Source organism: Falco rusticolus, chromosome 2, assembly GCF_015220075.1.
Source record: "Falco rusticolus isolate bFalRus1 chromosome 2, bFalRus1.pri, whole genome shotgun sequence".
Lineage (NCBI taxonomy): Eukaryota > Metazoa > Chordata > Aves > Falconiformes > Falconidae > Falco > Falco rusticolus.
Genome location: NC_051188.1, coordinates 83,342,462 through 83,369,582, shown reverse-complemented (window position 1 = coordinate 83,369,582; position 27,121 = coordinate 83,342,462). Strand labels below are relative to the sequence as shown.

Here is a 27,121-nt window from a genome sequence, read left to right as displayed (position 1 = left end):
CAGCCCAAGCAAAGCCTCTGAGCGCCTTCGCGGGAGAAGGGGGCGGCCAGGGGGGTCTTTCACTTCGTCTTAAAAAAACTCAAGCTTCCCCCCACACACACACACACGGAGATACTCCAGCAGTCTCCCACGCTGCGGCCAGAGCCCGGGGCCCTGCGGGCAGCCCCGGCCGACGACGCTGCAGCGCGCCAGCCGGGGCTGAGAGGCCGCAGCAGCGGGGGCCGCCGGCGCGCCGGGCCCCCCCGCAGAGCCCCCGCCTCCCCCCCGCGGCGCCCCGCGGGGCAGCACCCCCTGGCGGCGGGGCGGGCCGCGCTCTCTCCGGCGGCGGCGGGGGGCGGCGGCAGGCGGCGCGGCGAGCCGGGCCGAGGCGAGCGGCGCGGCGGGGCGAGCCCAGCGCTGAGCTCACCTCCCTCCGCCCCCCCCGCCCGCCTCCCCTCCCTCCCTCCCTCCCTCCCTCCCTCCTCCTCCTCCTCCTCCTCCTCCTCCCGCGCCCAGCCTGCAGCCGGGATCTCAGTATTATGGCATCGAGGAGAATGGAGACCAAACCCGTGATAACGTGTCTGAAAACCCTCCTCATCATCTACTCCTTCGTCTTCTGGGTGAGTGCGGCGCGGCGCGGCGCGGCCACCGACCGACGCCCGGGCAGGGCCCGGCACCCCCGCGGCGGCCGCGGCCCCCACCTGCCCGGGGCGGGCGGCGGGGCCGCTGTTGCGGGCTGCGGGGCTCCGCCGGGATGGCACCGATGTGCCGTGCGGGGACGCAGCGCCCTTGGTGCCGGAATACATATGGCCATGCATACGTATGTGTATTTATATCCGCACGCATATACATACACACCTATATACAAAATAATATTTTTTTTGGCCTTTGCTTGCGACGAGCAAATCCCCCCGAGCCCCCGCGGGGGAAAGTTGCAGGGGTCTCCCCGCCTGCTGCCATGGCCGCCCCTCTCCCCGCCGCCTCCCTGGCCGGCGGGACCGGGGCGGGGGGGGGGCTGCGGGGCGACCTCGCCGCCCGTCTCCCCGCTGCCTGCCGCATCCCCGTCCCGCCCCCGGCGCCCCCCGCGCCCCCCGGTGCCGGGCCCGGCTCTCACCTGGGCGCAGCGGCGCTGGCCGCCGCCGCCCGCTGCACCCGCCGCGCCGCGTTTCGTAACCCGGCTCGGGCTCCCGTAAACCATTTCTGTGACCCAGATGCATTAATGGAGCGGCGGTGGCTGGCTGACGGCGAGCCGGGTTTTTCAGGCGACCCCGGGGGCCGGCGCTTTTCGCAGCGTCCCGGCCCGAGTGCTCGGCGGATCGCTGGCACGAGCAGCCCATCCCGGCGGCAGGCTGCAGGTTAGGGATCTCGGCGGTACAGGGTGACAACCCGCGATAACGGCCCCGCTGTGTGCTCTTAGGGAGCGTAATCTGCACATCGTTGATACAGTGCGCTGAAGCGGGTTTGTCGCTTCCTAGCAAGGGCAGGGGATGGTGTGTTCTCGGTTTAGTAGCTGTGTGCTGTGAGAAGTGCCTGTGAAACGGCGTAACTCGAATTTCCATCGTTCTGCTTAAAAGTGTATTCTGAACAAAGAATCACATATTCGCGGCAATAAGGGTTTACATCTTCATAGTGAATGTACGACTTTAACTGTTTCCACTTTAACTTCATAGGCTTATTTATTTATTTTTTTAAAAAAGCATAACCAGAAGTCATTTTCTAATCCGTACTTCCAGCAGTACCTCTGTGTTACTGACCCCCCCACCCCCCAGTATTTAACATACACCCCACCACCTCCGTCCCCCTTCTTTTTTGACTGTTTTGGTGGTAACTGCAGCAGATGTGTGTGGTGGCTGAAATGGATAGGAAGCCGGAATCATCTTGTTTTTTTGTTGGCAAAGTAGATCCTTCACGCTAGTATCAAGGAAGTAGATTGATAAGTTTACACGCTTACCACAATTTCAAGATTCATCCTTTCCAGTCCTTGGTTCTTAACGGATCTATAAGAAACCCCTCTTCCTCCTGTGAGTAACGAGCAGCTGCGGTATCTTTTCAGATTACATCTTTTTTAAAAGTCACTGCTCTATCTGCTGTAGCCTGAATAAACAGAGGGCTTAAATCGGTGTGCCCATTGAGCTAGCACATTTCACGAACGCTGATCTCATTAAAAAAAGAGATAACTGTATGTTGAGCCAAGCAGCTGGCTAAGTGCATTGGCGCTGTAGGCTGTCGTGATGCCAGGCCAGGTCGACAGCTGGGACCTGGCATAACACAGCTGAGCTCTGGTTTGGGCTACAGCAATGCGTCTGTGCTGGTGGGATGCTCTAGTGCAAATTCTCTTCCTCTGAACTGTCTGTCAGGCTCCTGCGTGTCCCAGTCTTCTCCAAGGGCATGGCCCACTAATGAGGCTCTTCTAGCTACTTAACAGTCGCCAGCCGTCAGGGTGTTTGCTTGTCCACTTCCTTGAGCCTGGAAAAGAAGGAAGAAATAAATGGTTGGAGACAGAATCCTCCAACCATGAGCAAAAGAGAAGGAATTTCTTTTCCATGATTCTTGCTGTTGCATCTGCTTTCCTGAGCCACCTACCTAGGGAAACCTAGGCAGATCTCGATGGGAGAAGACAACACAGAGCGTGGTAAAGGTCCAGAGCAGTTGACACCAGACCCAAAGTCTTTGTTAGTTGTTCTTCCTTTTAGCACGGAAGAACAAAAAATAATTCACATTTTTGGCCCCTTTCTGGGTTTTGAATCAACCCATTAAATATAAATTGGAGCAAGCTGCACCATGAGTAGAGCAGAAACTTGGTGTGCTCTGGCTGTAGCCTCATTTTCCTTTTGCAGGCAGGTTGGAGAGCCGAGGGATGTGCAGCTGTCTCAGCCCCCCTCCATTATTGTCTGGGGTGCTCTTTGTACTCTCACAAGCTGCTGGCTCCAGAGTCAGCGTAACTCAAATTTGGTCCCTGTGAATTCTCAGAGCTGAAAATATGGGAAGGATTCAATAGGAGGAACTATTTAAAAAAATTATTTCTTGGACTTATCTAAATACCAGAAGGAGACCATGCCAGTGCCACAAATGGCTGGTTTGTAGAATTTTATTCTGATGGCTTCCCCGCATGTTTTTTTGAGAGGTTGTAAGCAGATTTCTGAAGGAGAAAGCCCTGCGTTGCTTAGCTGCAGTTTGTACAGTTTTTTTCTAGCTGCGGGGATGGAGTTGCCATATAACATAGGGAGGAAAGTGGTCCTGTGGTGGAAACCCTTCGGATATCTGGCCAGGCGGTTATGGGTTGTGGTGTGAGGGGATGGGGGAGAACATGCTTCTTTGAATCCAGTGAGCTGTTCTGAAACATCCAGAAGGACTTCTCTGTGTTTACATTGCTTGTAAAAGAAGATGATCTGTGTATGCAGAATGTTCTTACCGTGAGTGGTTGTTTGTCAGGGTTAAATATGAATTGCATTTGTATCAATGAGTGAGATGTATGCAGATGAATGCGTTTAGTATAAGCTTTAAATGAGGCTCCACTGACTACATGGGAGCTGCAGGGCAGTAATGAAGAGACATGGTTCATTCAAATTTCGTACTGCATAGCTTGTTTCTTCCTGAATAGGTTTTATTTAATGGTATTTGTTATTTTAATAGCTTCCTCTCCTCCCCCTCACCGTACTTCCCAACTTCTTTCTGTAAATGTATCAACATGGTAAAAAAAATCCATAAACAGAGATAACAAGCTTTTTATGTGCTCATATGTATTGTTATTCATAGTACACATTAAATGCCTAGGGTTACCACTTTTGGTCCTTGAGGGACATAGTAATAAAAATTCAACAGCCATTTTTTTGCTAATCAGAATTCTGTAGTGAATGCATCTGGTCTGGTTTGGAAGTAGTAGATTAAAAAAAAGGCAATAAAAGCACTGCTTGGCTGTTAGCTATTTATATTTTTTCTTTTGGGTATAATAATTTGCTTGCATAGAAATCCAAGCTATAACCTGTCTTGTTTTTAAGGGAGGGTGAATTTTGCATTAGAATTCAAAGTGAATATTTTGTAGGGGAGGGAAACCTTTAAACACCCCCAGCACATTATATTTATCTAGTTCTTCTTAAAATGTACATATATTTAATATTTCATTGTAGGCTTTGAAATGTATTTTTTCATCACATTAACAGCCTGACTCAATGTGTTTTGGGAGGGAACTTTAAAGGGTGCATGCACTGATCCTTAAAGTTATAGGGTGGCCAGAAATGTTTCATCTTCCATGCAAAGCTTGTTGTTGCCCCAAACAGACACCATAGCAAAGTGATTAGCTTCTGATTTTAGGCCCTGTGAGGCACTTGGCATTCAGATGAGTGCTTTGTGTGTGTTGTCCTGCTGGTGTGGAGGTTTCTTGCTGTTAATTAATATAATAAAAGCATATAGGTACAGTTTCCATTCAGGTATTTTTCCAAGACGGGTCACTGATCTGAAGAGCATCTTCAACCAAGGTTGATGTTTTGGATACTAAATTAGGTTCTTAGAACTTGCATTGTCTTTTGCTATGTGATAAAATTAGAACTAAGGTACCTATTTACTACTAAAAGTAGTAGTTTAGTTTTCTGAGATTTTATTGCTTGGAGAATGGACCTGTGCATCCTGGTATGACCCCTTGGAGGTTAGCTGATGGCAGGAAAGCCGTGGACTGGAGCGTGGTGGAACCAGGTAAGTGTCGCTTGGCTGCAAGGCCACAGCCCGTGCTGTGATTTTTAAATAGCTTGAAATTGTATGCTGCCCTATCATTAATCTTCTTCCAGCCAGTTCCTTTGGTGGCCACGGGAATGTGACGTTGCCGGCATGGAGCAGTCAGGTGGTCAGAAGATGGCCCTGTGAAGGACAACAGGCTCAGGCCCCCTCTGGCACGGGGTGTGTGGGGAGGGCTGGTGTCTGCTTTGGAGAGAAACAGCTCCCCCATCTCCCTCTTCTCTTAGGTTTCCCCAGAAAGGAGGTTGCTGGTGGTGGGCTGGGCTGGGTTGCAGTGTTGGGGTGGGCAGCTCCCGGTCCTCATGCTGCAGCAGTATGGCGCCGGGGGCGTCCACCCACCTTTTCAGGAGCTCACAAAGCCGTTTTCTGGGAAATGCCCAAGACAAAGAGCAAGCATGATGGCCTGCTCTGTAACACAAATTTATGGCTGAACTGCTGACCCATCTTCAAATGCAGCCGTTTGAGCCGTGCATTATAATATGGGATTAAATTTGCGTGTCTCTTTGAGTTACTGGTGGCATTAGTCATTTTCGCTATGAATGGCCAGCTGGGTTGCTGAAATTGCTGTTTTTATCCCCAGAACTTCTTTCCAGTGCTTCTGCATTGGTTTCTGCATGTGTCTGGTCTTTTTCATACCTCTTACTATGCCTATGATTTTTCTTTTATTTTTTTTTAGTATCTGTTAGGAGACAGTTTTAAAGGAAGAATTTTGGGAAATGTTTTAGCTTTCCCACATGGTTTGTTTCCCACATCGCTCAATCTTTTGATGGTTCCATTGATGCAAAGTCACTGTTGCTATACTTTTAGAAATAATTTCTATTATTTGTACAGTTACCTGAAATCCAGAAAAATTGCACTCTCAAAAATGCACAGAATCTCCATCATGTTGGATCTAAAGTGCTCCATTGTTTAGGCACAAACCTCGTGCAGTTGCCTCAAGTCAGTTGCTTTCTATTCTGTTTTCATAATGACATACATGAAAGATTAAATATAAGGGTGTTTTCTTGTGAGCATAGCCCAAGGTGAATTCTGTTGGCTAAACAAATAACTGGATTAAAAAAAAAAAAAAGCAAGCTGGATGGTGTTTACAAACAGCTCCAGAGTCAGCTTTCTGAGTTCCCTATTGGGGTACTCAACTGATTTGGCTTAGTTTTGCAGGTTTTTTGGTGGGATTTTTTTTTTTTTTTTTATCATAGCTCAGTTTAAAACCCCCTTAATGACAGTCGTAGTGGAGGAGACCCATGCCAGCATGGCAACTCTGCTAAGCGTGAGTAAACAGAGAAGATAAAGCCATGACTTCCACTTGCGCGCAGAAGCAAGTGCTGGGGCTGTTCTCACAGGTGTGCTGGGAGGAGCTGCCAGGGCAGTTACTGCCTGTCCCCTGGGGTCACCCCTGGGTGGGACAGCATTGGGGGAGCTGCCCTGTGGCATTAGTTGTCCCTTCAGACATGGCAGGGAGCTCATGGTGTTCTCCTCCTTGGCGGGGAACTGTTTTTATGAGTGTAGTCAGCTCATGTATTTTGGAGCAGAGGAGTTGGCGAGTCGATGTAGTTTATGCATTGCCGATTCCCATTCATGTTCTGAAAATTGTGCATGTATGGTAAAAATCAGCATTGTACACCTCATTTAAGGGTGTAATTGACTTTGCTGCTGGTTAAATGCTTCTTCTTTTCTTGCTGTTAGTATAACTGTGCTTGTCTTGACGAGATACCTGCTACACCTTCACTTTGAAGTTTGTATCTGGACAGTTCTCTAGTTTGGGGATGGCAACTTTTTCACATTAACTGTTCAGTTTGGACTGGGGAAGAGGGACAGTGGGTGACTTGAAGTGTTTCAGTTACGTTTGGGAAGACATAGGATGCATTCATGAACAAGCAAGTGGCAGAAGTCCTTGTTTTTGCACAGGTGACGGGATAGAGGTGTGCTGGAGTACTGCTGGATGTGTAGTAAACACTTTGGCTGTTCAGCATTCACTCCTGCTCTAAGCAACCTGTTGTGTGGCCTAAGCAGTGTAAATGCAAAATCTAGGGAAGGGTGCTGGGGAGACCTTGTTAGCACTTTTCCATCAACGAGGCAGTAGAGTCCTTTTTCTTGGGTGCTGGTTCATACCAGCCTTGCTCATCAAGGAAACAGAGGCAATTATTATAGGTAAACCAAGGGAATTTAAAATGGTTCCAAGAATCTGATTTTATCTCTGATTATGTGACTATTTATCAATTCCCTGTGCTGTCAGGGAGGTAAATTAGGTTACCTGGTACCATTAGTTGTCTCCATCTCTGGATTTTTATCATCGTTTCTTTGGTTGTTGCAACTGTCTTACAAATTTATGTGCCAATGAGTTAACAGATGAATATCTAGAAAAGCTCTTTGTGCATGTGAGCTTGCAGAAACATCTCCTTCAATCTTCCACGTGCCTTTTAAGTCAAATGATTCTTGTTACAGAGATGCTAGCTTAACTGTAGTACTGAGTCTGTTCTGCATCCACCAAATCGGTGAGTGAAAATCCTGTTGACCTCAGTGTCTTGCAAACCTAGGTGACTGAATCTTTAGAATAAAATACAGGACTCTAGAGGTGACTACAGGGAGCAGATGACAGTTACTGTAAGGCCGATTTTAATTGCATAAATTTTTTCTTTGGGCTGATCACTATTAATTAGCATTTAATCATCTCTTGGCGAATAGATCCTTCACATCAGTAGAGCAGACCTCTTTCCATCTTAGCTCTCTTTCACTGTGGTGGGCAGATCACTTATATGTTCTATCTTTATAACAGTTCTGGGTTATGAGAGGGAAGCATTTAAATTTCTCTTGTACTAAAGGGGCTCTGAGGCATGGCACGCTTGAGTCTTACTGGATTATCGTTATTTCACAGCTGAGCTGGTTCTTGGAGCTCTGGGAGCAGGCCACAGGATTTTTAGAAGCTGTAGTAAAAGAATGGATTTGATGCTGTTAATATTAATTTTGCTGTAATTTCCATGTAGTGTTTTGCAAGATGTTTTCCAGATGTTATTTTTTCATCTATATGGTTCTGGGGACAGCACTAAAATCCTTAAAAGAAGCAAGCAACCACCTTCCCTCTCCGTTTCATGCTTTCCCCATCTCCCTGAATTGCCATGCCAAGTTGAGGTGGTGGCTGATGACTGCACTGCCTGCGGTGACCCCCTCCCGGAGGCCGGGCTGGATGTACCACAAGGCAGGAGGACTCTGCAGAGCAGCCCAGGCTGGGCAGAAGGCTGAAATTGTGTCTTGTCATCATTTAGTTCTGCAAGTTATTTGCTGTGAGCTTTGAGAAAAGGTTGGGTTTGGTTTGGGCTGCATGTGGATTTGGATGGATCAAGGTGAAATGTTCTTTTTTAAATATTCAGGCAGGTTTATTTAAGAGTTTATTTGCTAGGAGTATGTGGTGATGGGAATAATGAGGTGATGGACTTAATCTGCAGCAGTCTGTGGCTCTTGGGAGCAGACCTAAGGAAAAGGTTGGCGTGCTTCTATGGTGCAGCACAGAAGGAGGAGAGGAGAGGGTGAAACCCTGTAAACACCATAGGAGGAGGAGCACTTACATTTCCCTAAAACTGGGAAGTGAAGGAATCGCCTGCTGTATGAGCCTTATAACCCACTCAGTGCCTTACTGCCTTTGAACAGAAATGAGCAGCTCAGATCTGCTGATGCTGCAGGATTGAAGTCATCAGTGAAGCTCACAAGTTCTTAACTATCTTGTTCTGACCAGTTTACAGATACTGCTTCAGAGAATATAATACCTGGAAACAGAAAATTGCTCTGAACGCCACCAGCAAAGTATGTTTACAACTCATCTCTAGCATACGAGAAATCATTCTTATTGCAAGGACCTAAGTGTGTTCCCTACAACTGAAGTTTCAGCTAGGCCATGCTGATTTAATCCTTTGCTACATTTTAAAAACATTTATCATTTGGCTGGAATTTCTGATAGGTTGGCCTTTGCCTGTCAACAACTTTGAAATGTTTAGCAAATTTCAGCATTTTTGGCAACAGGATATGAAAAAGTGCTCATTTTGTGTGTTTCTAAAAATAAATGGGAGCTATATCAAAACCTGGGTTTTTTTGATGGAAGTAGTCCTCTCAGGGATGGAAACTGTTGATGATTTAGGAAATCCTAAAAAAAAATAAGTTTTCAAAGAAACAAAACTTACTGAATATGGCGGGTAACGTCAACATTTTTTGTAGCTGGACTTGAAAATTAGGCCAGTTTATAGCATCATGGGTTGTGTCATGGCATGTGTTGAAATCTGTCCAATTAGGCAGAACCAAGGCTTGCCCTTGTGGAGATCTACGAAGCGTGTTGGCTTCAAAATCATATCTGGGGCTTGCAGCCCAGCCAGAGTTGAAAGTTGGTAGCAGAGATGGGGAATCTGGGGTCTGTGGGCCCATGCAGTCTGCAAGGATATACTCCTGGATTGGGAAGGATGTATCCCTGGATTGGGATTTTTGTCCATTTCTGAAGATAAGGCAAAGGTGCATGACAATGTGCAGCTTGCCTGGGGCTGGCCAAGTACTTTACTCTGACCTCATCAAAGAAAACATGAAGGACATTGTATACAGTTTATGGAAGCACGTGCAGATCAGTTCCATATTTGAAATGGAGGATTGCTGCAGATTTCCTATGGTGAAGGGGAGGGGGGTAGATCCCATGGTTTCTGTTGGGTTCCTTAATAGTCTCGTGGCCAAAGCATTTTCATTACAACTTGCTGTTACCACCACTGCATCAAAGGACAATCAAACCACCGGAAATCATCAGGAACATTGTGGCTTTTATTCTTGCAAAAATCAAGATAAAAGAGAGGACACTTTCCAGTTATGTATTAACAGAAGAAAAGGTGGAAACTCTATTCCCCTGTATGCAGTTCCCTTCCGTAGTAGTTAAGGCTTGGAAGGACGACATCATTAAGTGCATGTCACTTCTGTTTCCCTTTGAAAACAAAGAGGAAACAGAAGTACAGATAGGTTACCCTCTCAGTACCTCGATGCTCGCCCTGATGACTGTGTCTCATCGCTGGGATCATTTTTACTGGTACAGCTGCCCTGTGCTGGATGTGAGACTTACTGGTCCAGGTGCACACTGATTGCTGTAGAGCATGATTTAATTTACCTGCAAAATAATGTCTTGTAGATAACCAGCAGCTGATATTTGGCATGGTTAGAGGGTTTTTTTTTTAATTTCCTCGTGGTTTACAGGTGCATTTTTACTATGTTAGAGCCGCATTTTTGTACGTAGCTGCATCTTTGAGTCAGTTGAAGCAGATCCAGTTTGCTGTTACTTGCTAATGTAAAGATCAGTTTGCCTGTTATCTGGGACCGAGTTTCTTTTTCCAGTATACTTCAGGAAAAACTGCTGAAGGGCTTAAATTGATCTCTCTTGTCCCAGAACAACTTACGGACCATCTGTACATCACCTGCAGACTTTAGAGTGTTTGTTGCTTTTTTTTTTTTTTTTTTTTTTTTCCCCCCCCAGTCAAGTGCAGTTTAAAAACTAAAGAAAGAACCAGGACTTCAATATGTCTGGGAGCTGGTTGTTGAGTATTTTGGTATTATTTCCTGGAACATACAAGCTAGGCTCCAGTGTGTTCCTTGCTGTGTGTTCTTATAAAACAAGGGACGATGCAGAGGGATTGGATCAGGATTTACTAATGGAATGTCACACCTTTCAAAAAGAAAAAAAACCCTAATTTATGAGGAGTGCATTATGGGTTTAGTTTGCCACGGCAAGTAAATCTGGGGACACATACAGCCTTTCTAGGAGGCAGCAAGACCTTGCTCTGTTTACTGGGTATGTGCAGGATCTTTGTGCAGCTTTCAGAGTGCTATTGCAAAACTCTTGCTGGCAGGATGGGTTAGCTGTTGTCTTTGCCCATGAGCTTGTAGACAAATACTTCATATGAAGAATACTCCTTTTTAAAGCTTTCCCCTTTGCTCTCCCAACTTCAAAGTGATGCTTTCACTGAGCATCCTCACAGTGTGGAAAGGGCAGCTCAATGCCCTCTGCCCCGCTACCCAGCGCTGGGCTCACCCACCCTCAGCCATGTTTGTGGGCACGCTCACCAGAGAGGCATGCAAGGCAGGACCGTTGGACCTTGCCCCATCCGAGGTGGTCCCTGCCGCAGCTGGGGCTGAGCCAGCAGCTGCCTGGCAGGGGGGAGAACACCGCCAGGGTCTGCCCTGGGGTGGGCAGGCGTGGGGGTGGGCTGCCTACTGTGCTCGCTGATCTGTGAAATTAGAAGCTGCAGGAGATCTGCTGGGCCAACCAGTATGGTAATAAACCGGGTATTTCATCCAGCAGGTGCGTTATTTTCAACTGAAACTAGCAACAAAAATAAAACCTCCCACTTCCAGGAGTTTTGTGTTTTGTGAGCAATGGCTAGTTGCTTTCTGACGTGAAAGATGGTTGTACTTAAAATAGGTACATCTGTGGGAGAGATAATTTTAAGGTAGTGAAATTGTTCAAAATGATATGGAAAAGTTGCCTCAGTTTCTGTGAGCTGGCATGGTATGCATGTAATACACAGATAAACAGGTGCTCTTTAACACAAAAAAAACCAAACCAGTCCCTGTCTTATGGAAACCTGAGCATGCTGCTCCATAGCTATTTTTTAACAGAAGTATCAGATTTAAAGTGCTCCCTCCCTCCTCCCTCACTGACCTCAGATTGCCAGGGGACCAGGCAGGATTAATCCCTGTACCCTGAAGAATATCCAGTATTAAAGCAAAGAGCTGGTCTTTTTCCTAGAGCAGTGCAAGCCTCAAATGATCAAGAATATAACCAAGCCGCAACCACTTTGTTGATTTATTCTTTTAATTTCATGAAGTGGCTCGGCTTTGCAGTTTCATGCCAGGTGTTAGACCAAGACTTCTTATTTTTTCCACCACCATCGTATATGTAAATTACATAAAATGGCAGACCTTTAAATCTGAGGGATATCGAGGAGAGTTTCATGCTAAGCTTTTGCTCTTAGGCAATCAATCAAGCTATTAATGATATAAAAATAAGAGCCACCTCATCAGTGAGAAACAGTTAACCAGTTTTTCTTCTGGTACCATTCAGCAGCCAGTCAGTTGTGCACCCAAGCCCGGGTCTGTGTGGCAGTAACATTTGCCTTTTGAAAGCATATTTGCTCTATATTGTATGTTAGTGCAATACTGGTAAGCAAAAGGATATCGTATTTAAAGACATTTAAATCAGCTGAGGTTGATGAGTACATGTGGGTGGACTGAGTTTTGACCATATGAAATATATAAAATATCTTGCAAAGTCATCTTGCTTTGCTTAAAATCGGTGGGAACCATATAGGACCAGACTGTCTTACACAGTCAGCTGGTTGTTTTTGAAACTCACTCGTGCTTAATATTCAGGTTTGTTGAAGCAGAAGGTTATTCTGGCTTGGATCCCACAGAATTCCCATAGAGTTGGGTTTGGGAGGGTTTACCGCTCATTCTTGTGCAGGATATCTCAGCAGGATAAACCATTTTTCCCTTCCTCTGTCAAGACAGAAGACTTGTTAAGTTCTGCCTTCTGTCACTATAGACTTGCTTCGGATGCCCTTTGATTTTGCAGCACAACATCATTTCACAAGATGTGTGCTCCTCCAGTATGATGGTTCCACTGAAGCTTACATGGACCCCAAAAGATGTAGAATTGCATTTAAAATTTTGCAGCTTCAATAAAAACAAAGCCTAAACTAAAGAATGTGGGAGCAAAAGACTCAAATCTGTAGATGTGTTGATGAGACTGAGTACTGCGAGGTCACACGTGAGTCAGCTGGTGGATGAATAAATGCTGAGTATTATGGCCTGCATCAGAGGGCATGGCAGAGTGCACGTTTTTTGGATTAAATTCAGAAAAAAATGGAGCCTGGCTGTTCCCTGTTTGTTGATAAGGTGGGGGGGTTACAACATTGACAGTTGTTTATTATGTTTTCTCTGTTCTTCAAATACTGCTGTTCTTAAGAAGCGTAATTACTTATGGGAAAACTAAATCTTTGGGTTTGTTTACCAGTGGTAGTCCTTAAAAAATAATGGTTGGCATGCCTATCTTACAGGTGGAGACACTGATGCAAGTCAAGCAATATGTCTAAGGAACAGTTCAGCCAAATTTGGCACAGCTGTGATTCAGTTATTTTATGTCCCTGACTGTAATAATTATTACATTGTAGCACTCGCTTTGACATCTTATTTCAATTGCAGGAATAACAAGCTGAAATAAAAATTGCATTTTACCAACTTGTTAAGGTAGCTCGTAGAGTATGGGAATATTTCTGAGAAGTCTAACGCATAGTGCTTGTGGAAAGAGATTATTGGATGGAGCAGCTGGCTGTATCTGAACTATGAGACTGCTAGACCGTCATGCTTCTTTATTCCGAAGTTGCATACACAGTGCACTGGAAAAAGCATTCCAGGTTGCCCAGTATCTTGGAACAGGGAGCAGAGCTGCCAGTGCATGGCAGCAGGGCCTCAGGTGAGTGGGCTTCCATAGCTGGCGATGATCCAGGCAACTTTCCTGACTTCATAGATCAGGCAAGCCATTTCGTGGGGGGAAAAAAATTCCGCCCTCATGCAGGGCATAGAGGGGATAGTTTTCCTTCAAGGAAGTAAGTGCCCATTTCTGTAGGTGGATATCCACCTCTTATTTGGAAAGATCATTTGGCTGGGGAGCAAGCACGGTGATGCGCCTACCCCAAAGGAAGGAAACTCAGTGTGCCTGCTTCAGAATGTCCCCATCCGCCTCATGTGTCACTGATCTGTTATCTCCATGCTATGCACCAAGCGTGGCAAGCAGCATCAAGTTTAAATGTTGACGTCCAGAAAAAGCTAGTTTGCTTGCTTTTACCCTGCTGCAGACATGAAGATACAGAGCAAGGTTTTGCTAACATGGAGCTCTGGTTAAAAACCAGTATGCAGAATGTGTGATCTGTGGATTCTGCCAGATTTTCTGAGTGAGATTCTCAAGAGGTCCTAGGAATTGGACTGGCTTCTTAGCTAAAGAAGGATTTCTCTCTTAATTTACTCATACAGTGGGTGCTATGACAGCTGCAAAGAATTACCAGCAGTTTTCTTTGCTAAATTTTAATCAGGCAGCTACAAAGTACAGTCCATGTGGGGGTGGCAGCTGCGCTGGGAAGGACAGAGTGGGCTTCCCAAGCTGCTCTTTAAGGCTAGAACAGGTTGTGAGGATAAGGGCTTCAGGTAACTTACTGCTTGGAGGAAGCATTTAGTTTGGGGGTATCTTCAAGAAGAAGGGAGTTTGTTCATGCTGAAAGCCTGTTCTGTAACCTGTACCGTAGGTCTGAGGTTTCTCCCACACCCCAGGGAGGCCCTTCTGGAAGAATTTAATGCTCCTGCCCTTGGTTTTGTGTCAGAGTTAAATTAAGATTTTTCAGTAGCCATAGATCAAGGTATATTTTGTTGTTTGGTGGGTGTAGGCAGGGACAAATCATGGAAAGAAGTGACCGTTTATCCTAGAGTGCATCTTGAAGCTGAGTGGGTTTGGGTGAATGGCAGGCTGGTTTTCTTCTGATGGTCCTTGTGCAGTTTTATCCTTTTGTCTCCTGTAATGGCTATTGCTCAGCTGATCAAGCTGAGAGTAGAGCAGAATTGTTTAGAGCAGTCACTGTTTTGTTCTTACCCTCTTGTATGATCTGGTGAACAAGAGTGGAAGGGGACTCAGCAAAAGGTTGTTAATTTCTCTGGCATTCTTGGACCTCACTACCTAGAAAAGAGAATTTTCAGGTAATCTACAGCATGATTTCTGTTTCGTGCTTCTCCGTAAGTGGTATCATGTGGAGACAGAGACTGGCCTGTGGCTTAGTTTGTGCTTTGGTATCTTTTATCACCTTATGTGGCGCAGTTTAAATTACACTTCTCAAATGGTAAATTACAAGTTGCTTAGGAAAGACTTCTTAATGCCATTTTTGCTGGCAGTTTATTTCATCCTTTTCGTGTAAGTAGTACCAATCTAGTATCTAGTGGGGCTGCCTGCTAAACAGTAACAGATGGCCCATGCTAGCTAGGACAGGAAGGGGATCATAGGGGTAGGAGCCAGTGTTATCCTCATACGTGTTTTGGATTGCATCATGAATGTTTCCCAGCAGGGAGCACAGCTGGCACTGGAATTGTGGAAATCTAATTTTTGGTAGTCTTTATTCCGAGACTTGGCATATTTGAAAATGAACGTATGTGGTTCATGTTGGGCTATATCAATAATATTGAAATTATACCTCTTCTTGGATAAAATTGCTGTGCTTGCTGGTTTTCTCTCCTTTTTTTTAGCTTATCCTGTAATCAAAAGTACTGTGTGAGAAAGTATGCAGAAAAGAGCAGCCAGTTCCATTATGTAATCTTGCTTCCATGTATGCTTTTCCACAGAATGGCCTTAAAATGTAGCAAGTAATGCAAAACTGAAGGAGGAAGAACAGAATTAGTTGCAGACATTTCAGACCAGTTTTTCCCCCTCTTATCTTTCCTCCGGCACTAAAATGCTTAGGTACCATGATGGGCAAAAAGCTGAAGAGGATAGGGGGATGTGTCAGAAAGTGTCTGCCTTGCAGAGCTCCTGTACTGGGGCCATCTCTTCTGAACACTGGCCTGGCAGCATCCTCTACGCTCTTGCTTGGTTTTCTTCTGTAGCAGTAGGCATATCTCTAAGAGGGCAGGGAAAAAGCGTGGATGAAGAAAGCTGTGAGCTTAAACACAGTCTGTGGAGGTACATCTTTAATTCTGCTAAGGTGGTTAAGGCTTGGCCACAACCACTGAAATTACAGCTTGCTTTGTGTGCTGTATTATGTTGGATGTTTGTCAAGGTGCCAGCAGGCAAAGGCCAGGAGATCCTAGATGTGGCTGTGTGATCGTGATTTGGTAGTTCAGGCCTTTCAGAGGGCTCTGCAGTATATACCGGTATCTGTCTCCTCTTGACACTAAGAAACCACATATCTGGGAGGCAGGAAACTCCTTTTTCACATGAATAAAAGTGGGAGAAACTTCCTACTGAGAAGTTCCCTGTCAGATGTGGGAAAATCTTCGCTTTGTGGATCTTTTCTTTTTGTTGTTGTTGTCCCAGGAGCTTCCAGTTTAGAAGATAACATTTCATTCAGTTCTCCCCCTACCACAGTTCTGAATTTAAACCCTTTTCCGACCCCCTAGATGGACAGAGGCTAAGCAGTCCTTGCGTCATGTAAGGTATCTAGAACTTATGTCAACTGTGGGATGATGTGATGTTCTGACTTCTCAAGTGTAGGATAACTACCAGTAGTAGATAAAACACATTACAGGTACCCAGGGAATGATGTGGAAGATGACCTGAGGTGATCTTGTCAGGCTGAAGCCTTATCCTTGGGCTGCTGAGCAAGGGGAGGACACTTCTCAGCCTGGCCTGGAAGCATTTGCCTCGCAACTTGGCTTACAAAAGTTGCACTTTTCTAGTGCTGCATCACTGTGATGACAGTAGTTCCTGCTGTCTTGACTTCTGTCTTTTGAGCATAAACAGAAAAAGTTGGCAACATGTTATGAAAAGATCCACGGAGACTGCCTCTGAATTCCCCTGGGAGAGAAGAGGAAACCAAGGCAGTGAAAACTCCACCTCTCCCCTTGCCCCACGCAGACACACTTGCCTGAGTCGAGGGTAAAGCCCTTAGAAGCTTTTCTAGTCATTCAAGAAATAGAAAGATACAAGCGGTACATCGGGAGCATCTTGCCAATTAATGTGAGACTTCTTATTTTGGAAACTGCCTTCCCTCCATTTAAACCATCTTTTTCCTCATTTGGTATTAAGTAATCTCAAAGGCAATTAAAGCCTTCTTTGTGCCATTCTGCGTTTCTGAACTCCTTTTCCTCCACAGAAGGTCATTTTCTTTGAAGCATTCCCTTCAGCTTATAGAAATAAATAGCTTTCAGGACTCTAATGACCGTACTGCCTTCTGCTGAGTTTCCAGGCAAGGGCTGAGATATTTCAGAAATATCACTCTTCAGGTGATCACAGGATTCCAGCACAAAGATCTCTCATTCTGTCAGCTTTCTTCCCAAACCTGCCTGCTTGTACTAGTGAGACTGTTCTGCCTGTGCTCAGCACTAGAAAGGCAGAGGGGCTCTGTTCATGATGAACTAAAAGCCCTTCTTGAATATGATGTGAGTCCCATGGGCAATTTTTCTATATCCTTTTCTATATCCTTTCACTTTCACCTTACTGGCCTGAAGCTGGAAGGTCATTTCAGGGCTTGTTCTGTCTGAAGGAAAGTAGTCTGTCGTCTGCCTTAGGGGTGTTTCCATCTTGGGCATACGCAAGACAACTGCACGGTCTTTGTGCGATACATCCGCAGAGCCCTATTTCTGGGTACAGCCTTCTGAGAGTAATCCTGTGCTAGGCTCCTAGTCTGGCAGAAACCAGCTCAAAGGTAAGGAAGGTCCAAACTTGAATTAGGACTGCAACGCCCAGTTCTTTGTAAAGGCAGCGGAGCTCTGTCTCAGCTAGACCTGTCTTCCTAGCACAGTGTGCTATTGCTCAGGTACCTGCATCATGGAAGTAACGTGGTCGTGGTTAAAGCTGGGCTCTTCCTTGCTTCTCAGGAGAGCTCGTTGGCTGCAGACCAGGGACACACACATTTGACCTTGTTGGTTTTGGTTGCACAGCTGCCCCACAGTGCTCCATGGTGCACTGTAAGTGTGCCCTAGATGTCCCTCAGCTCAACTCTCCACAACGTTTGAACTTCTGGTTTCTATGAAGGCACCTCATAGACAGGTTGGTGTGCTTCTGTGGTGCGGTGTAGTGATATTCAGGTGTTCAAGGAGATAGGTTTTTCATGGATAGACAGGTAGGTAGGTAGATATACTTCTTATTTCTTCACAGGAGCTAATTATTTTATAGTTTATCTAAGAAGTCAGATAATTTTTTTAAATTTTGTGGGTTTGGGGTTTTTTGGGGTTTTGTTTTTGGTTGTTTGGGTTTTTTTCTAATTTGTCCAGAATCCCTCAACTAGCATTTGACACAGTATAGATGAATTGCTGCAGAGTTCTTACTGGGAATTTATTTTCCCTTGTGAACTGACCAGGTTAAGAACTCAGGTCAGTTTGCCTCTCCTGTGGGGAGCTAGAACTGCTGCAGGGTATTTTCAGAGCAGTGAATTTAAAGGCTGGATTCCCAGTCCCATGCCCTGCTTTTTCACTTTTTTGTCTCATTTGCGGAGATAGGACTAGAAATACGTTGTTGGTCTTTCAGGGGAGGAAAAGATCTGTTTATCCCCACTTGCTCCAGGAGCCAGAGAATACATGGCTTTGCAAAAATGGTCGAATGCACTTACCCTTGATGAAGCTGACAGCTGAGCCTTTTCTGGCTCTCCTGTTCTGTTAGCTCTGTGATGGAGTGCTGTGGCATATCTTCTGGGGAGCGGCAAAGGAGGGAGCACCTGCTTCTGTACCTAAGCTGCTGAAGGCATCAAAGTATTTAATGTTAACTCTCCCTTGCTCTTCCCTCCTTAAGCTCTGCTCTTGAGAAATACCTCATTAATTTGTTAGTGCCCTGGTGAGGAGGGAGGGGGTGGAAAGCCACTAACAAACGAGTGCAGGTCATTTGTCTCCCTGTAGCAGTCAGGAGCCTGCTCTTCCCCTCCTTGTTCTGACAGAGGGATCAGGAGCTGGGTGGCAAGGAAGGTGCTTCCCTGTTGTGCCCTACACTAGCTTGGCTGCTGCTCATACACTGGCTGATATATCTAAAATCTGTTACTGATGGACATGAGAAGTTACCTAAGAAATGATGGTAAGGGCTGTATAGCTTAGACAGACTCTGAATTTAATGACCACCTTCCTCCAAAACTTCACACCAGAGTTTAAATGTAGTACCTTTCTTTCCTTTTCAAAGATCTTTGTGTATATCGCAAGTTGACAGGTAAAAAGATCGTTGTAATAATACTTTGACCTCATAAGTCAGCCTTGCAGATAGATAAAAATTGGCGGGTTCCTTTTGTGTAGGCTTGGCAAGCACTGCTAGAGGAAAAGACAGTTCATTACCTGCTTAGGAAGGAGAATATTGGTGTCATAACACTATCCGTTGCTGGCCTTTTCTCTAGCTCACTGGTGAGGTCTGTTACAGTGAACCATGAACTTTTTACCTGACTTTGAAACTGGCAAGAAAACCACAGGATGACTGTAAAGTGTAGAGGTTTGTATTTGTTTCCTTTTGTAGGAGGACACTGTGGATTTTTTACACTTTTACTAATTTATGTTTCAAGTTGGGCAGAGTAAGTAAGGATGCCTTTAAAGACAGAATATTTTACTATGCTTTGTATTCCAACAAACAACATGTGAAAGATGATTCATCTAGAAGAATAGGAAGAATTTAGGTGACTTATCTCTGATGACATAGAAAGATATTTGAAGGAGGAAAACCTCTAGCATCACTTGTTTTGAAACCCTTTTTATGAAGTGCTGTAGTTACTGACTACTGAAGTTTTATATCTTTGCTCCTGACCTACCTGCCAGTGTTTCTGCAACACACCTGGGTTGCACCTTTGAGGCTCCCAGCTTCAGGAATAGCAAGACAAGTAGTGAACAGTTTGTCCTGAAATGCCTAATGATAACATGGTATTTGTATGTACATCTAACCTAAATAATAATAATAACAACAACAACAACAGCAATAATATTGAATATTCTGGAAGTGATCCAGAAGTTCAAAGTTCACTTGCTTCTGTTGCCTTTAGCTTATGTTCTGGTCATATAAAGCAGCAAAACATTTATCCCATTCTTAATACTTCTCTTTGGCTAACCTTTAGGTTCCCTCTGTCCCATCAGGTAGTCCCTTCCCAGACAGCTGCCATGAAGCTTACCTGGGATGCAGCCCTGGTGGGGCGTGAGGGATGGATCTGCAGCATTTGTCTTTTAATATAAGGGTAGCCACGGCAGCAGCTTAGTTTGGTCTTTCGGTTGTCTCCTCTGACAGTTACTATTTGCCTTGTACTTCCAGATGGATATGTTTAAGCAATCATCCCACACCCCTCAAAGTATATCAACTTGACGTGATTCTCTCATTTCCTTTCCAACAGGCTCCCATGCTTTGGGATCATTCTTCTGTAGAAAGGCAGTAGATTTCTTTGGCTTTTTGGATGACCTTTGGACATCACATTGCAAAGGCAGTGCTGTTTCTCCACCGATAGGATCCAGTTTCTCTTTCCAAGTAATAAGTAGAAGGGTTTTTTTAACAATCCCCATTACTACCTCCATTTCATCAGGTTCCTGATGTGGCTATTGTGTTGGCATCCTCATTTAAAACCAAACACTTAAGCCCCCCCCACCTTAGTCTGCATCATGTGTTTTAGACTTCCACCATCTTGTGTACAAGTATATGCATTTGTTCTGGTTCGCTATTTTCCCATGTCTTTTTAAAATGGAACAATTTATTCAGACTTCTTTGTTTTTAACCCTTGCATTTTGCCACTCTTGTCCTGTCCCTGGCTAGAGGCTGCAGAGATTTTATGACCTGGTCCCCAGGGAAAGAATCATCCTAAACACAGTACGCTTTTGCACTTCCCCATTGCCTTTTGTTTAAAAACTCCTGGTAAATAATCTCTCTTTTTATTATGTTTTTTTTCCACCCAGCTTAAAGGTTTAACATACGGGTTTAGTTTGGTTTAGTTGAACTGCCATCGCTCTGTGGGCTCCCTCTACGTGAAACACTACCCGCCTCATCAGGAGTCCACATGCTGCTGTGGCTTTTAGGCTGTGGTACAGTCCCAACAGTCATACAGGCTGTTTTCCCTGTGTTTTTTTACTTTTGTTCAACATTTTTGGAGAGTTACATGTTGCAGGGGGTCTGGCTCTTGGGCACTGCTAACACAGGGAGGGGACAACTGCACTGCAGTGGCGGGGGGTCCAGCCACAGGCTAGAAGGGTTTATGCCAATGCTGAATATCACAACCACGCTAAATCTGTCCAGTGCAAGCTGTACCTTGGATACCTTGGATTTGTAATGCTTTCCCGATGAGGCCATGGTTATTTACTGTGTACGCTCAGTACAGTCACCTGCCCTGCCCTCCTTGGCACCTGTGCCCATGGCGGCATTGCTCGCCCTCTCGCTCGAGTCCCCTCTCTGCCCTGCAGTTGTGTTGGTCTTTTTTCCTACATTCAGCAGTGTGCAGGAGGGGAAAAGGCTGCATTGCATTAAACAAAAGGGAGGGGAAAGAGAGGAGAGGTGAAAAAATGAAAAATATGTGTGAAGGGGATGCAAAAGCATAAACTTTGGTGCAGTGTTGTGCTGACACAGGAGGGAATGGCATTGGATGAGGCACCAGCATGCACAGAGAGGTCGAGAGTGCAAATTGGGCTGCAAGCCCTAAAAAGCTTTCTTGTCACCTCATTCACAGCTAAACCCCCTGGGCAGTATGGTCTCTCTGTGAATAGATGAACCATCACGTGTGAATATTGGAAGCACCCCCCAGGTATTCCTAAGAGGAGGTGGTGTGGGCAGACTGCCTGCGGTGTTAGTGGTGACCAGATGTCTCCCCCCATGCCCAGGCAAGGCAAAGCTTGTTTTGAAAACAAGTCAAGCCCCAGGCTGTGTCACATTGTGTTTGTGCATTATCCTCGGTCGATGCTGCGGGTCTCAGGGTACCAGGTGGCTGTGGCAGGGCAGCAGCGCTTTGCTTACCCCTCAGTGTGGGCTGGGAGCAAGGAAACTGGCTGCATCAGGGGTCCCAACCCTTACCTCCTAATGCCATTTTGGAAGTTTCTTTAAGGCCGTGGTAACACATAATGCTTTTGGGGTGGGTGGTTGTTCTTACTTTCCTTCGGGCTTTTCTTCCTTCAGATCGTTTCGCTCGCCAGGAGCGTGGCTGTTAGTGCTGTCAGCTGCCTGCTTCTAGCCATGTGAAACGTGGGTATGCAAAATGACTGACAGAATTCGGTTGTGCAGGCAAAGATGTAAAAGGAGAAAAGATGGGTTAACAAAGAGAGAGGAGGGGAACGTGGGGAGGAGGAAGGTAAAAGTTAATGGGGAAGAGAAGGGCAAAGAGAAACTGATGCTTGAGGCAACCAACCAGTCGTTTGATGGCCAGTAAAATAAATCAGTGGCTAGATAGAATAAATCAGGCAGATGGAAAAGGAGATGGGGCTGGCAAAGCATGCTGTTCTATTGCCCTGTGCACCTGCTTGCTGGGACATTTCACTTTTCCTAAGGTTGTCTGCCTCAGTAGCAGTGTGCCCATATACATGCAGTGATGGGCAATGTACCAGTACTGTGGGAGCACTGCTGTTCTGCCTGTGTATGATACCAGGTAACTAAAACGCTGTAGTACGTGGTGTGTAGCCTTGGCTGTGGGCCCAGTTCATGCTCCTCTCTACTCCCCCTTCAGCTCCCCATCCCTCAGGGCGGGGAGCTGCTACCCTGCTGCTCCCACTTCATTTACTGGGGTGGGGTGGGTGATGATGTGTGTGAGGGGGAAATGGGGTGGGGGCAGGCCAGTCTCTGGGATCAGCAGGTCTCACAGGGGATTGTGTTGGGGTAGAAGAACGCCTGGGAATGGGTAGGGGAAGACATCCCTGTGCTGCCTTGTAACATGCCATCATGGCATGAAACCCCCTTATCTGCAGGTCGGTCTCTGCAGCAGGATCGGAGGGGCTGACGGGGGCAGGGGGGGCAGCGCAGCAGTGAGGGCGGGGAGAGGAGCCTCCAGTTGGGTGGCTGCAAAACTCCCGTTAGCCCCTTTCCCAAATAGCTTCGTAATGTCATGGCTCTTGGGGGCATTGAGATTTATGTGCTTCCACCGAAAAAGAAAGGTGCCAATGATGTTGGCCCTTAGCAACGTAAACGTGCAGGCAGAGCCCAGTACACGGGCACCTGTGCCTTGAATCAAGCCCTGTGCCTCTGGATATGCCCACACAACTGTATTTTAAAGATGCATTTTATATCCTGGCTGCGTAGGGAAAGGGAGCGCATATCAAGGATACTTAGAAAACGTCTCTGACTGCAAGGACTTGTGACACCTTCCGGGGGACTTGTCACAAAGCCAGCTACAGCAACATCTTTGTCCGTCAGTCATGTTGCTGTTAGTAAGTGTAAACACTGAAACCCCAAATGTGCCAGGCAGTTTGCTAGCTGCATTGCGTGTGGCTGTTTTATATGCTGCTGCTAGAGGTGTTCGTGCTGTGGGGGTAGGACCATAATCCTAAAGCCAAAGACTCCACATGCTCCAGTTAGCTGTACAGCTGAGCAGGCTCCAGGGGTCTTACTTTCCACCCCATTCCTATTACAATGCCATTTTCTCCCACTTCTTTTGCTTCTATTGAATTAGAAAGCTATTATTAAGCTATTTTTAAAAATAAATTTCAGAAATTCATGTGCTGCCTGGGGGGGACAGAGAATCTTTTCTTTTTACAGAAGCAAATCAATAGATCTTTGCCAGACCGTGCTCATTGCGGAGTAGCTTAAAGAGACTTTTCTGATGACAGTAAAGAACAGAATATGTTGAGACACCCAATAATAGTGAAGCTGCGCTTATGGTGGGCAAGCCTGTGCTGACAGCAGAGGACTGTTTCAGAACATTTGTACTAATAAAATTTCTTTGTACTCTGCCTGTTTATCTGCTTTGTTCCCTTAAATGATGGTGCATTTGTGGATAATTTCCTCCGCTGGTAAGCTACCCCCATCAAGTTGAAAGTTGTCTATTTTTAAAATGCCAGCTGCCTCTCGCATAAAAAAGCCACTTCTGATGTACCGTTGCTTGCAATGCATTATTCAAAGTCCCTTTTAGACTCTCTCAAATAAAGAGCTTCATTAATATTTCAGCAGTTACTGTGATTCTCTCCAAGGGGGCTTCGTTACTTTTCTCACTTGACACCCCCATATTTTTGTGTGTAGCTAAGATACTTGGATTTTGAGTTACCTTTGGTAGAGCAAACTCATCGTTTTCTGGAGGAAGTGGATGTTAAAAGAAAATTTGACCTTGAGATTAGTGCTAAGCAGATACCTGGTATAGCCAGCATCTTACCGCAGCCCTTGGAAGCAGGAATGGTTTGGGGGTGGAGGGGCTACGTTCTAATACCAAACGGTAACTCTTGTGCTGCATCACATGGACTGATCTTTCTAGCTGGCTTTGCTGGCTTAGAGAGGAAATAGGAGAGGGGATTAGAAAAGGAGAATCAAAACAGGTTGGATTTCTATATGTAAAGATATACTTAAGAAAGTTTTCTTATTTAAATATTAGCTGCATTTGCACTGATTTCAAAACCGTACTGTGGGCTATTTTCTTCCCTCTCTGTATGAGGTACAAAATCTGCAGTAAGGCTGGCCTTTTGAGAATGAACATAGTGATTTGCCCACTTGAGGTTCTGGTAGAAAGTCGGTACCAGGAAAGTCTGGAAAAAATGCTTTTGTCTCTAAAGAAGAAAGGCTGAGACAAAAAGTACCAACCATTCTGAACTTGCTAAGAGCAGTTTTCTTACTTCATAGGAATCTTATTCCTTTGCTTGTGATGCCACCATAAAAGATTCCTTTGGCTTGATTGTGCATGATGGGTTTTGATTCTGGGAGACTGAGGCTAGTGAAACAGAGCTGCATAATAATTTTAAAAGGTGGTTTCTCAATACATCAAGCAATTAAGTATTTGGAGGGAAGACAAGCATACGAAGCTGTTGCTCATTCGTGAAACGAGAGCAAGAGTGATAACGTGTGCTAAAAATCAGTGCTGCAGTCCCCTGGGTGCACAAGAGCTATGGGCTGGAGTCTCCTCTGCAAATGGAGGCAGCGAGGAAGGGATGATCTAAGGTTGATCTAAGTAGTGTGGGGACCATCACCAAAGAAATAAAGCAGCTACAAGCATCAAGGGGATTCAGACAGTGGGTAACCGGACACTGTGTTGCCTGCTTATGGTGTGCCTGGTTTGCACTGTAGTTTTTGCACTGTAAGGCCTCCTGTCGGGACAGCGTGCAAGTGGAAGCCCATGGCTTTGCTTGTGAAATACTAGAAATGCTGTGAGCTGCAGTGGGTGAGCATCCAGAAACTTGAATTCTGGTTTGCTGTTGAAGAAAATTATTCTGATCAGGCTTGTTAAGAATACCTGAATATTTCTCTCCTAAGTCAGCAGTAAAGTGATATTCTGGGCAAGAAGTAAGTTTTGGGGTTGGTGGGGCTTGGTGGTTTTTTTTTTCTGTGATGCTGCTGTGCTTTTAACTATGGTGTGTGTTTACTTATCTTATTCAGGGTGAAATGAAATTACACTTTTAGTTTTATGAGGTAAATAATAGTTTTAAAAAGTCCAAATCCTGCTCTCCCAAAATGTACAGAGGAGTTGTTTATTCCTTCAGGAGGGAAATAACAGCTGCTGTTCTCAGAAAACAAAGATATCTTTTTTCCCCCCACTTCACTGGAATCATTCATGACTTTCCCAGTATAGTTTGTTTAACATTTGAAAAAAGGAGCTTGGCTTACAAGCTGTTCAGAAAGCACAGAAGAGAGCATATTGCATTGTGCTGGGAAGATGGAGGGGATGCCAAAGCAGTGCTGGTATATTTTGACTGAAATTTTGTGTCTTGGTGAGGAAGGTGGGGGGGTTAGGCAGCAGACAAGCCCAGCAGCCTGGGGAGGTCCTGCAGACCCCGTGGGCTTGTGCCCTGTAGTTGAGCAGCTGAGCTGCAGGGCTCTGGGCAGAGGTTGCAGGCTCCAGCATCGATGTGTTGTTAAGGGCAGGTAGCTAGTGGGGTGCGCCATGGCCGGCAGCACCCAAGGAGTGAGCTGAGCGTGCAGGAGTGGTGCGGGGGCTGGCTGGCACGGTTGCTATCTGCGGGTGCGGAGCTGGGGAAGGATGTGTGCCGCGTCTCTGTCACAGCCCCTTTGACGCCTGCAGGAGATTATCATGTCATGCGCTTAGAGGCTGACCTTAATCTTCCTAATACGGGATCGCCCTCCCTGAGAGGGACAATAAACAACCCAGATTTTCCTGCTGATGGTAATGCAGTAAGCAAACCCATTGCTCCAGCGAGGAAGCATTCACAGGGTGCTGAGGCATGGAGGATGGAAAGAGTGCCCTGGGGAAAATGGAGGAGGAATGGGATTGCTTCCTACTTTCCTTACTGCATGTCCGTTGGGGCTTTTAGGATTAGCTTTGTCTGATGGGAAGCTCCTCCTTCTCAGGTTGCTTTTCCTGGCCGAGAAATGTTTTCCCCGTTATGTTAGGACTCCCCAGGGCAGTTCAGCTGGCCACTGTTTGCTCTTTCAAATCACCGGTGTTCTCTAGTCCTTGTTCCCCGTCCCAGAAAAAGAGGGGAAGCATCTCTTCCCTTTGTGTTCTGGCCCTGCTACTTCTGCCTTCCCTTCAGCAAACTGTTAATTACAATTAAATGTCTGTTACCGGTTCCTGCTGTAAGTGTGTAATAGGTGGCTTGCTTTTGCAAGGGTTATAGAAGGGTCCTGGCCCAAGGGACCTGTCTGAGCAGTGTTTGGAGATGTTGCTTTCATCTGCTGGTTAAGCAGATGACGGTCATTATTTTACTTGAATAATGGCTGCGGGGGGAATCGGGGCCGTTGTGTTTGACACATTGTGTCGGCCAGTGTAAGAGCAGATGCTCAAAAAGGAAGATGGCTGCTCAGGTCTGCCTGAACTTGCAGATGACTTAGCTTGGGAAACACGAGCCAAATTTGTTTTAAAAGCTCTTAAAATTTGCTAATGGTAAATCTTTTTTCCAACATTGGAAGTGTGGAAAAGACGATGACCAAAAAGCAGAACAGGAGTTAAAATCTTCTGGACAGATGTTTGGTTCACTGTCTTAATGGATCAGGTTAGCACATGAAGATGCCTTTTTGTAGCTTTAGCCACTTCTTTTCAAAGTTGTGTGTTTTCTGGAAATGTCCTTCAACGGTCATTATTGGCACGGGTTAACTCCACACACACCCCTCCCAAATTTGGAAGGTTGAGATTTTTATAAAGGTACCAAGTTATTAAAACTCCTATGGCGAGATACATGGATCTCTGTTACTCCTATCCATTTTCTTTTCCTTCTTCCAAGTCAGTTCTGAAGGTGGTCTCTGAGATTTTGTTGCTGAGTCCCTCTCCCGGTGGGAAGAGGACTTTCTGCAAGCCTCCTGACTCTTATTTGCTTGGAAAGGGACCAGGAGATTTAGTCAAAAAAGCTGGTTTGGTTGGAGGACAGCCAAGCAAACAGGCACTCGCACAAATTGGTGCTACTGATAGTGAGACACTGCTAGAAGTGACTCAGAGGAATTGGCTAATACACCCTGCGGCTACATAGAAATGTACAGAGCAAAATGTTGTTGTCAGCAAAATATCTCATGATGCAGTAGGTAAACTTGTTTTTAATGGAAACTGGGAAGTGAAGCTTGGAGAAATGTCAGGCGTAGCCTTCTAGGTAGAAATTGAATGCTATATTCTTAGATGTTTGCAAGTCTGTAATG

General features: G+C 45.7%; 1 protein-coding gene across 1 annotated transcript in view; it reads left to right on the top strand.

Moving 5' to 3' along the window:
• Positions 1-427: 427 nt before the first annotated feature.
• The window catches only part of TSPAN7 (tetraspanin 7), a 103,586-nt gene continuing 76,892 nt past the window's right edge, over positions 428-27,121 (top strand). The window contains exon 1 of the mRNA XM_037377841.1: positions 428-599. Coding sequence (XP_037233738.1) covers positions 519-599 — 81 coding nt within the window. The 5' untranslated portion in view covers positions 428-518. The remainder of the gene's footprint in view (positions 600-27,121) is intronic.